This window comes from Lottia gigantea (genome assembly GCF_000327385.1).
Source record: "Lottia gigantea unplaced genomic scaffold LOTGIsca_72, whole genome shotgun sequence".
In the NCBI taxonomy this organism is placed as follows: Eukaryota; Metazoa; Mollusca; class Gastropoda; family Lottiidae; genus Lottia; species Lottia gigantea.
Window position 1 is genome coordinate 1,102,619 of NW_008710427.1, and position 13,061 is coordinate 1,115,679.

The 13,061-nt window shown below is 33.4% G+C and overlaps 2 protein-coding genes across 2 annotated transcripts; both read right to left on the bottom strand.

Moving 5' to 3' along the window:
- Positions 1–4,719: 4,719 nt before the first annotated feature.
- LOTGIDRAFT_131067 (hypothetical protein) lies at positions 4,720–5,500 on the bottom strand (the record flags this gene model as incomplete). The annotated part of the gene is made up of 3 exons (XM_009066001.1): positions 4,720–4,879; positions 5,110–5,223; positions 5,244–5,500. 3 exons carry the CDS (start codon positions 5,498–5,500, stop codon positions 4,720–4,722), a joined length of 531 nt encoding a protein of 176 aa, XP_009064249.1.
- A 1,321-nt stretch (positions 5,501–6,821) lies between these two features.
- Positions 6,822–12,288, bottom strand: LOTGIDRAFT_168135 (hypothetical protein; the record flags this gene model as incomplete). Its single annotated transcript, XM_009066002.1, has 4 exons — positions 6,822–7,015; positions 7,490–7,634; positions 8,118–8,272; positions 12,267–12,288. 4 exons carry the CDS (start codon positions 12,286–12,288, stop codon positions 6,822–6,824), a joined length of 516 nt encoding a protein of 171 aa, XP_009064250.1.
- Positions 12,289–13,061: the final 773 nt, after the last annotated feature.

Here is a 13,061-nt window from a genome sequence, read left to right on the forward strand (position 1 = left end):
GAAATACTTGTTAATTAATGTATATGTGACAATGTGACGCTCATCACGAAATGTGACAATATTTTTTATTTTGTAATCAAGTACATCTCAATAATCCTTGCAGTGACATTGACAAGATGTTTTCATTTCCATTCCAATGCCAAGAGGTAGAAAAATGTTTTTTACATCGTAAAATGAAACTTTCATTAAAATTGAAGTCGAATTAAAATGCTGCCTTTTAAGTGAATTGTAACGTATGACGTTGATGATTGTATACGAACAGTAATCTAAAATGAAATTATGTTAAATGTAAAATCACATGTTATAACGAAAATAACACTAAAGGAAAATATTCCTTTAATGGAAATTTACAATAGGTCAGATGTAAAAGGAAGGTGGCATAAAAGACAGATGATAACAAATGGCAACCATCAAGTTAGTCTTCTTGTTTGAAAGTCAACAGGAAACCATGTTATCTGTCATTGTCAGACAAGACATTGTAATATATAGATAATATTCTCTAGACTCTAATTAACAGTCTCGTAAAAAGATGGCTAGAGAAACCCGAAACATTTGATAATTGTGTTAGGTTTGGTGTAGGCGTAGTGAAGTCTAAATTTAACAATTACCAGTAAGAAACACAGGGTGCCTTTGAGAACCATTTGGTAGGGAAACGTTCACAGTGTTAATGGACTATTGTCCTTAGTTTCAATCCAAACGACAAATTGATCAATAGATCATAATCATTTACAATATTTCCGTGATAAGTAATAACAACTCTTCGAATAGATGCTGAGTTGATAAACCTAGTCCCATAGTACCTGGAAATAGGGGCTTTGACAGAGAAATCTTGATTCGGTGCTTTTTAAATTAAACTCTAATTTCTTGTTTAAATTACAAAAGTCTGTTATTACTAATCACTGAAGCTGACAAAGTCAATTTCCATAGTATCATATATCTAATAGTATGTATGGTGAATCTATTTTCATGTTCCATTGAATATCATTATGACTAAAGTTCCAACATATTAGGTTGCAATATACTAATGATCTTCTACCAATCCTACACATACAGTATTTGATTTTCTAATGTTAATGTGTGTTCCACAGGAGGTTCAAATCTTGTTTCTCAATCCTACATAGCAGTTGTTAGTATATAGTTGTTGTTTACTTCATCAGGGAGTAATTCATAACCACCGAAATGACATTCCTGGTTGGGAAGAAGGTAAAGGATAATGTGGGTGGTGAAAAATTATTTTTGGTAAACGGAAATGTTTTGCTTGTCAGAAATTCTAATAATAAGATTTATGAGATATAAAGAAACACCTTACCTATCCGTTCGACCAATCAGACGTTAGTTTCAGAAACAGGAATATTTTTATCTTTTAATCAGTAATAGTGTTCACAACTCTATTAGAGCCTTCAAATCCACGTGTATCCATAATTATTCACGTTTGAAAAACATATATAGGAATGGACAGTGAAATTTCTATTTTGAGGTATATTTGAAGGGATTATGCGATTTTAAAGCGTTATAGTACTTCTTAAGACTATTAAAGCACAATAAATGCCCGAAAATGCCGACTGTTCCCCTTTAAGTCCGTTGCTCGATAGTGTCAAATGGTGGGGAATATAATTTACGGTTGAGGAGTACAGATTGAAACTGAATGTCATGGGAAATATTGCATGAAAATATATGGACGCAATCATTCAGGTTTATCTTCAAAATCTCCAATTTACCTGTCTCATTAATTCTTCTAATCTGTTCAGATACGCTTCTCTCCTGAAATATTAATCATCTGTTACGAAAATGGTTTTAGGTCAATCTGTATTATCAACAGGGTAATTACACTCTCACTTGAAGAACAAGATAGTCTTTAAAGATCAAACTCGTAGGCAGAAATTTGCAAAACCTGAACGTGATGTCGAAAAGTAGAACATGTAAGCAAAACTCGCACATATTGGATACTCTCCATTGCCTTACTATGACTATATTCTATGGTTTTGCAGACAAATATGTTTGAGTATGATCGCATAAACATATGAAGAGACACCATCGATAAATAAAAGTTTTGTTTTCCCCTAGAATGACGTGTATTAGTACCGTGATGGGTTCACATTAGATTTTTCAATTATTGTTCAATAGAACTACACTTACCTCTGATAGAAGACTTGAGTGTTTACATAGCTATATAATAATGTTTGTGAAAGTTGGAGTATTAATAAATAATGAGCACAATGTTGGTTATTATTGTCTCGGGCTATTTCCAGTATTGTTTGACCATTATTTTCAGTTGACCATACATTAACACCATATTCTATCAGAATCTACAATTACATTTATAAATCAGTCTGTTAGTTTAATATTAGATCAAGGTATACAACCCTTTGTTAATAAAATCATTAATTCAAGCTTGAATCGAAAACTAAAAGTCACAAAGAACATCAAGACTATTTAATATCAATTAATTCACAATTACTGCTTAAATTATCGAAGCAGGAAATAATCACCCGATGCCACTCCAGAACTGGGTAACAGCAGTCCTATAGGAATGATTTTTATGAAAGGCTGTGTGACAAGTTATAATATTCACGCTAATCCATTTTCAGAATGATGGTACTATTTAGCAGGTTGAACTTTGTAATAACAGTAAAGAAAGGCATCTCCGTATAATTTAAAAATTCAAATTCAACTGCCTTCAATTTGGTAGTTGTTTAGTTGGGATTTTCATTCGTGTGCTTTGACTAGATAAAACACGTCTTTTGCACATTGCACATCAGAGAATGTTTCCCTTTGATGTTGAAATTAATAAAGAACCAAACAGATTGAATGACTTGATGCAAATTACATTAGTTTTAACTTCACTATTTGTCTAAAATCGGATATCATATATAAAAATCATAGAACAACACTATTATAACTTGTAATTTCAGTAAGAATACGAGGGTAAACAAAATCTGATTTAGTTTCAATAAGTTATGTTGCGAAATAATATACTGTTTGGAAGAATGCAAACTTAAGACTGATGTACTGGTAGACATACCGCTAATAATTGACATTGAGCTATATAAGCAATTTTGCAATAAAGTATATCGATTTTTATCACCCAATAAATCATCTGAGTAACCTTTCAAATGAATAACTCGATTGCCCACAAGAAATAGGTATGAGTTATTTCTGAATTTCGTGTAGTTCAGACGTTGTAAACTGGAAGCTATAAAAGTCCTGAATGTCCTTTGAAACGTGACACAGTCTTGGCATTGGCAAAACAAATAATTAAAAATGTATTTGTTTAATCATTATTGTCGTTTATCCTTGTCCATCCGAGACACACTAATTAAGATCATCAAGGTAGATGAGCAGTAAGAAGTCAGACAACTGTTTTACTAAGAAATGATAGAGGCGCTTTTTAACAAGCAAAGATCTATGATTGAACCAATTATTCTTTTATTCCCTATTTCCAATTATATATTTGTCTTAGAAATAACAAGAGACATCAATCTTAGTAAACTAACCATTTGTAACTGACAAAATATATGTCAACTAAAAAACAAGACACGTGGCACGAATCTAACCCTGGTGGTCGCCGAGTTTCACCTCCTATACTTGAAGAAAATGGTCAACGTCTTGCAAAGTAGAGTGAGGAAACGTCTGTAGGCCTAAGGATAGAAGCACTAACCCGCCTACTGTTTTCGGTTTAGTACTCATCTTTATTTAGTGCATTTAAAGCCAGTGTTATCGGCTGATTATGTACCTATATGAATAAACCTTTAATCCGACTAGTAGGTTAAATTTGTAACATCTGAAAAGAACATTCCCTGATTTAGTGGCTTAAGATAGAAAAATGCCAATTCTATATGATTCACATAGTCGTGACATTTGTGTTTTGTGGCTTCTCTTTTTCAACAAAGTACACAAACATGTTGGATTCCTTCAATTTACAATAGACTAGAAAGACCAGAGATATAGCTTTTTTCAGAATATCAGAATTCCACATGAATCGTAGGAATTACCGAAAAATTGTTTTCATATTACATATTATTTCTAAAAAGTAAATGTATTTTGATGTTCAAGATGTCCTTGCTTTGTCTTGTGTAATTGAAAGTGGGTTGCCATTAAATTTTGAAGACGATATTTTTAGGTTCTGTTTCAGAACAGTTTATGTACTTACAACTGTTTATTTTTCATAATAACGCTATAGAACGACTGACATTGACATTGTGTCATCTTTTCATCTAGTTAATAACTTGAATATGACAGAAACATATCTCAATGGAAAAGATGTCATTGATGTATACCCGTGATTCGTATACAGAATCCATCATCTGGCCTGTTACATATTCCCTTAATTTGAACTAAATAAGAGCGAGAAGCCAACAGCGAGAACATCATTCAGTATAACAAGATCTCAGGCTCAAATCTAATAAACAAGAGGTCATCTAAAACTGTAGATTTGTTCACCGAATGCAGAACACCGAGGCGTGAACGTGAGAGCCACCTGCTCAACTTTGTCCCAGTGTTTTTTATCATGACGCGTGAGTTGACGCGCTAAAAATGATGTTACCGAACAAATTTTTACTGTGCTATAAAAAAAAGAGAGTACATAACATACATATGTATGTCGAAACAAGTTAAACACATTTTTAATTTGTCCTTAATATGGTGATGTAGACCATAAATTTTTTTATTTCTTTCTTAGTATTTTGAATTATATAACTCAGAAGTTTGGAAGTTAATAATCTACTCATAGACTAGCTGAAATATTCTCTTATGAAAAACTAATATTAATATATTTAGTAACCATTTCTGTAAACAACTAATAGTGCCATAATAAGCAAGTAAACATACCTGTAAACGACTAATATTACCATATTTAGCAGGTAAACATACCTGTAAACAACTAATAGTGCTATAATAATCAAGTTACCATACCTGTAAACAACTAATATTACCATATTTAGCAAGTAAATATACCGGTAAACAACTAATATTACTATATTAAGCAAGTAACCATACCTGTAAAAAACTAATATTACCATAGTTGGTAAGTAAACATACCTGTAAACAACTAATATTATCACATTTAACAGGTAAACATACCTGTAAACAACTAATAGTACCATATTTAACAAGTTAAGAAGTAAACGTACCGGTAAACAACTAATATTATCACATTTAGCAAGTAAACATATCAGTAAACAACTAATATTACCATATTTAGCAAGTAAACATACCTGTAAACAACTAATATTACCATAGTTAACAAGTTAACAAGTAAACATACCGGTAAACAACTAATATTATCACATTTAGTAAGTAAACATACCTGTAAACAACTAATAGTACCATATTTAGCATGTAAACATACCTGTAAACAATTAATATTACCATATTTAGCAAACAAACATACCGATAAAGAACTTATATTATCACATTTAGCAAGTAAACATACCTGTAAACAGCTAATATTACCATATTTAGCAGCTAACTGGCTTATGCGTTCCAATACTGCCTCCTCCATAGTTCTACAGTTTTCAACAATAACTACAAAACATTGGACCTACAAATAGCAACAAACTGACAAACAAATTTTATCCAAGAATGGGTTTGTTACATTTTTAGAAAAAAACTAAATATGCCTTTTGGAACGCACTAATGAGGACTAGAATGGTAGTAATATAATCTTTAAGCCTTAAGGACGGGCAATATAATATTTTGACTAAAAATTGACTACAAATATTTTTTAATATTTCATTACCGATACCTTGTCTGATTTTATAGCTTCTTCTGCCAGTAAAATTACATACTGATCTTGTTGAGATATAGAGGACATCATCATTTCTAAACAGTCTACCTTGCTGTTCTGAAAGAGCAATACGGTTGTTTTTGCATGTCTTATTTTGCTTCTTTTCAATATGCTTGTAAAATCAAAGTGGTAAGGGGGGCCCGCCCTCCGGCTCCACCACTGGGACGAGATTCTACTAGAAAAATTGTCATTTACCAACTCTTTTCTCATATCTAGGAACCTTTAATGTTGACTGCCTGAAGCACACGTGGAGTTGTTCTGTAACAGAACCTGCATTATTGTCAGGGTAAGCGGGGGAAAGCGCCCCTGGCGCATATGTTAGCGTTTAAGCTTGTGATATATAACGTATCTTTATTGACTGCAAAACAATTTATTTATGCATAGAATTGATGATTCAAAATATTATCAAATGGACTCAAGATGGGTAGAGTAGCAAGGGATGACATACCTGAATTGCTAATTGTGGTGGAATTAGCCCACGGCTGTTTCTCATAAAGAGCAACTCTGGGAGATTAGAGACAACTATCTCAGCACACTGGGGGTGATTCTCCAGTACGCATTGATGTAAAATGTTGTTCCTTGATTCACTGGATATCAAAACATCGCAACTGTATTTAAGTAACTCCATGTTCTGAATGTAAAATACTGCAGAATGAAATGGGATTTTTAAATCTGGGGAAAATGGTCAGAGCACAATCATGTAGGTATTATTAATGGGAGGTAACTCTAATAAATTTTACTACTTTCAGATGAAATCAATGAATGGGTACCTTTTGAATATATTAACTGAACTAAATTTTACAGTATTTTACAATATGACTACAAAAACAGTGGATTCATAGCAAATAATCTTGATTTTTATAATTGATGGTAAATTTAGATGTCTTCATTGTTCATTTTTCAAAATATAAACCAACAGCAATATATTTCCTATACTATTAGATGACATTAAGCTCTTTAGCAGCTGACATAATAACCAGATCAACTTGGCTCAAGTCAATAGACCTAACTTTAATTATGTTACAATACATGTATATTAGATTACCAATTCGCTTAAACGATTCTGTCTAATAAGATTTGAAATTCTTTCAAAAGGTTGATATTGTGTTGGTAAAACATAATCATCTTCATCGGATATATCTTCATTCAGAATATCTTGTGATGGAAGTGAATTCAGCAACGCAGTCTTTGGTATGCACGATTTCATTTCAAAATATATGTTTTCTTTTTCTGAAATGCAAGAATTTTGAAAATATGTAACTGCTACAAAGAAATCTGATTACAGAACGATTAGACATTCGCAATATTTTACAATAATCATGTGTGAAATAGAACTTCATGCTTCTTAGACTGCTCTTTTTAGAACAATGGTTTGTTTTCCTAGTAACATAGGAAAATTATATCCTAATTCAGCACTTAAAATATATTTCAGCAGTTTCAGTGATTCGTGATCATAATTTTTTTCAGCGTCTCCTAAACATATTGGGACTGGACAAAGACCAACTCGCTTGTGATATAAAGAAATTAGCTTGCTGTTTTCTTAATGTTTTCGTACCAGCGCCATTACATGTTATTGTGGTCTTGTAAAGTCCCTATGTCTATTTCACATAACTTCCCTGTGGTCTCAGTTATTGACCTTCACCTTGATCAATAAACTGCCGCAGCTAAAACCTAAAACCTACAATAACCTCCAAGAATACCAACCTTTGTGATATTTTGTTTCCTTAACATAGTGTGACTTCGTGGTATCTTTGGATTTCCTTTTAAATAAGTCACTTATGTGTTTTCTACCATTTTGCTTGTGACTCCCTCCAGATCTTATTGGTTCATCCTGTTTCATGTGTCTGCTCTATAAAAAAAAGTTTATAGTGAATTTAATACCATATCGCTATATTTTAAAATATCGTCCGAAGATTTGTCATCTAAAATAATGAAAATAATCGTCAAATAGTTCTAAAATATGACCAACTATAATATTTTATTCAACAGATAGTTTATTGACGATTGAAGATTTAAGAATGCGTCCCAAAAACAGGTATGGTCAGATTTGTCGGGTGAATTAGCACCCAGCCAATTACTTTTGCATCAGAAGACTTGGTTGAATTTGTGCTTTAATAAAATAGGTAATGTGATGGGCGTCGATAGCTGGTCAGTACATGTTCCTGATGCCACTCTGCGACTGGATTTCACCAATTTCTCCACACTTTCAGAGAGTTCACATAGCTAATTTTGCTATTTGGATTGCTTGTTATTCAGTTACATGCGATCATGCAATCTAAAACATTATAATACTCGAAGGTGAACCCGAACCAACAATATTGTAAATGTTTACCGTTGTCTCTGTATCACTAACAAAACATTCTGATATAGAATCATCAATCTGGAAATCTCGCACATAATTATCTAAATCATCAGATGAGCGTATTGATAGGTCGTCCACTAAACTCTCTTTAAATCGTTTTTGAAGGGATAACTTTGTAAGATCATCTGGAATGGAAAATATTGCTTGTAGTTCAAGCCAAAGTTGTATGATATATCGGACACGTGTCTAACTTTTTCTCAGTGAATATTGGTCTTTATTGACGTTGATTCTATAAAAGATGTACTTATGATGTCAAGTTGATTCGTCACAAAAGTTTCACAATTTATAATTAGTATCAGTTGTGGAGTAGAGAGAATTCTGTCGTGGATAAGGCCTGTTAGACACTCGCAAAAAGGTCCTTAAAATTTGGGCTAGATCAAATATTATTCGTACCACTTGAAAGAAAGATTATTTTCGTTTATACTTCTCAGAGAGTAAGACTAAATATTGGTCAATATCAGACAAATGCTTCTGTATTATGCCCATCAGACACGCCAAAATATTGACCCAGTCCTATAGCCAAATTGACCAGATAAAACATGAAATATTCTGAAAAATACTTTGAATGAATGATGAATAAGTTACATGAAGACCCTGGTCAGACATTGACAACCGAAAAAGGACCTAATATTCGGGCTAGATCAAACCACCTCCAGACTAACACCCAAACTTGACAATGATCATTGCCTGTACAATGTCGGCAGCAACAGTTAAATAGATACAAAACACATCACATTCTCCAATGCCTTTGTTAATGCCCCCCCCCCCCCCACCCTATCGTTTTTAAAAAACCACACCAACCTGTTAAAAAAAATTATGTAAAGTTTTATTTAGGATTGAATTTTAATCAGTATCGTATGAAAAATCATCAAACCTCAAACCATTGTTTTCATAGCTTGGGTGTGTTCAGGGGTTAAGTTTCAAAGTTTTACTTCGTAGGTCAACTGAAGTCAGTTTTCAAGCGGCGGTCCAAGGCTATACAGAACCTCTTGATACTTGTATTGGACGAGACTTCAGCTCTTAAAATGCATGTTATTCTTTTTTTTAGCATGCTTTCACATACTGCAATGTTATCTATATTATCGTAAAAATTGCAACATGGTCGTGGTCATCGTTACTCAAAATTTCATTTTCTATTTTCCCTGTACTCTCATCGAATGTGTTGTTGTATTTTGCAGGTTGCCATTTTGAAAGAGGACTTAAATCGACAATGTATTCTAGAACTGAATAGCTGATCAGATTTGGTCTAGAAGTCATGACAGCTCTCTGATTGAGGACACCCAAGTCGACTTAAACCTTATGGAGGGGGATCGTTGCCAGAAGTATTCACAAGGTACCACAGTTACTAGGTGAATAGTCAACCTATGTTTGGTAAGTGGAAAGTATAATATAAACTTATATGGTTATGAATTGTTTGTATTTAAAATGAAAGAAGCGTATTCAGATGTACCTCCTTTAATGCAACTAGACCTGAAATGTCTCGGGTTTCATTTCGCAAGTACATATGTGTCCTTCATATGAAATTTCTTCCTTGGAATGTGTACGATTCTGACTATCGGAATATGAATGCAACACTTCATTATCTTAAAGGCAGTGTGCAAAATTTTTTTCAACCTAATCTAATGACCTTTTATTTAGATATATTATGTCCGGTCCAGCTTCGTTTTTCCTGTCAAAAGAATAATCAACAAAATTATATGTTAAATCTTTATGTTACACGATTCTTAAAAGTTATCATTTCTTTCAGATTTCTAATCTATAATCCATATTAAAACTAAGTAGCGGAAGTTGAAATGGTTTAATTAAAAGCTTTATAAGGAAGGATGGCTCCAGTTATTTGTTTCTGGATGTCCTAACAAAACGTCTTATGGTTGATTCGTGTGTTTTATTTTATTATATCTCCTTTGAATGGGTTTACAATAGGAAGGCTTATTGGTCTTTTCTATTACGGAGATAGTACAAGTCAGCTGCATGAGCTTGAGGTTCTGCTCGAAAGTTCCGTTCCTGACGACAATGTGCAAACAATCAATCCGTATCTTAGGTCGGAAAGCTGAACCAGATTGGTATGTCCTGGAAATTGGGAGATTCCTGTTGGCACGAGTTTGGTGTTCGTGGTGACAGGATTGAGTAGATACCTTGACGTAAGGTCTATAAATGTTAGGTGTATTTTTGGCTATATATTGGTGTTTGGTAAGTCATCATCTGACAGTCAGACCAGTTCCGATGTTGCTATCCCTTACACCCTGCCACACTCCTTTCCCTCTCGAGAAAATGGCGTAACTGTCTCTTTAAAACGTCATCGATAACAAACAAAAAATCAGTAATCAGTCATCTGGCATGCTATAAAGCTGCAAGAAAGCATCACTACTAAAATAAGATTATAGGGTATCAACTCGCGTCGCTCTGGTGAAGCTTGCCCTTTAACACTCCCAGAATCAGTTTTCTCTTAAGTTTGTGTTATGTTTCTGGTTATACATCATAGTCATTTAGATTGCTTACCAATGAATTATTTCTATTAGATTCGTTTTTCTAAAGTCTGGTAAGACCATGTTAGAGACAGTGGCGGATTACCCTATAGGCAAACTTGGCAGCTGCCTTTCGGCCCATGACAAATGTAATAGTGAAAATTATCAGCCGATGACACATTTCTTCACATAAAACATATTAAACTTCCTTAATTACACTATTCCCGCAACCTTAGCACCTACAGGGATAAACAAATAGTTCTCATATTTAAGTCTACTCTTACTCTTTAATCCATTTTGTTGCCATTCTTTAATGTTTCTGTGAACTATATAATTTTTTAGTTTATTATCTTCCTTGAAAAAATAACCAGCTGAATGTGTCATTTCTTGTCAGATTAGTGCTGTTCTTCGTAGAGATAGAACCTTTCGCGTCACTGGTTAGGGATAATACAAGTGATGTTAGAGATACGAGTGTTGGGTTGTGTAAGGTTCTAAATTGTTATCCCCAGAATATTTTGAGATGTGTATGAGATGGTATTGACTGCCTTTTTCTTAGATACATGATACGTGATACATTTTCATTTTGGCAAACACTTTTTTATTTTGACTATTTTATATCAGGATAATGACTTGACTTCAATTTAGATATTTTTATAATTAGAAATATTAAAGCAGAACTTGGATCATTTTGGATCTTCAGACCACTGACCTATTTTCACCCGGCAACTAGGGCCTATTATAATTGTGTGTTACTGTATCTTATTTATATGATCGTTTGTTGCTCTTGCTTTGTGTTGATATTTAACTGACAGACTCTTTTCGACCTCCTTTTCAATTATTGCAATGTGGTGTAATTGTTAATCAGAAATTCTACAAATCCTCACACAGTTCTATCCCCTTGCAGGGCACATAGCGTCAACATGTGTAGATTCTGAAACCTACTAATGGAACTACCTATACTATGTAAACTGCTACTTTAAAATATTGAATTATCACATGAACAAAAACATTCTTGTGGTGTTGCGTGTTTCTTATCTGTTTTAGCTGTGACATGGTACAGGCAGGGACAATTCCGAGACCACAATCGGCACTGAGAGGTCAGGTTTTGGGTGTGTTTTTCTGGTTTCCAAATGCAGCGTTTAAATCTATGGATCTGTTGTGGTGTTTTATAGACCTTGCATATTATGCTTTGTTTTACAACTATAAAACCATCGAGTCAGGCTTGACAAGGGTCATTATGTACTTTTAAGAAATTCAAAAGTATCTTGTCAATTTGACCGTAGCACTGAGCGTTTCAGAATAATTCAGAATTATTCAGATGGTTATTAGTCTGGTATGGACCAGAGATGTGTCCAAAAAAAAACTTTGTTTCAATTGGGCGCAAAATTTTGGGTGCAGTGGGCCTAGTACTTTATGTCCTGTCAGTATCTATATTCACTCGGCAATTGGTGTCCACTACGTATAATCAAACTACCCCTTGCATATTATGCTTTGTTTTACAACTATAAAACCATCGAGTCAGGCTTGACATATTTTCAAATTCCCTAAACTTTGGGGGAATGATTGTTCGGGGGTCGAAAGATTTAAGATAAAAACAATACGACATGTACATGCATGAAATGTTACCCTAGCGATGTTGTTAACAAATACTCACCTAAAATTGCCTCAGGATCCATTTTGTCAAACTGTTACAAGATTTACAAGTTTAACCACATACCTCACTGTCTCTTCTTCAATTAATTTTAAAAAAAATGTTTCTTACATTACTTTCTTGTGTTGTTGGAGAATATAATATGGAATATGAGATACAATTCACAAAATAACCAATATTGTATCCCAAATGTTGAATCGAAGGATTCTAAAAGATGTCTCCTTGGTGCGTTTTCCTTTTAACGGTACTATGTATCTTTCAAAAATATATAAGCTAACATGTTATTTAGTGATGTTATCAGTATCATACCAATACTTACCAATCCTACTTTAGTTTCAGAAACATTTTAGCTAAGCTAATGTGTAATAATGTTTATAGTTCACCGTCGAAATTTGAGCCTTCAAATCCATGTGTGTCCAGAACTATCCGCGTTTGAATGTTAAAAACTGGTATATAGAAAAGACATAGAAATAGTGAGTAAAATTCCTAGTTCGAATTATTTTTTAAGGCCTACTCAATCAATCCCCCAAATGATTCATCTGTCCCTTTAATATCATCTGCAATATGTCCTCTCAAAAAACGCAACTCCTTCAAATTGATGTACACACTAGTCTGAATCTATTATAATCTTCAACCTAGCTTAACCACTTCCATGCAACACTTTTCACAAAATTTGTAACATTTTCCAAATTTCTGTCTGTAGAGCCAATAGCAATCCAGCGTATTTCAAAATTTAACATTGTAAAGAAAGTAACAGTGAATGTTTAAGATGAATCATTATTAGACAATCATTTACAG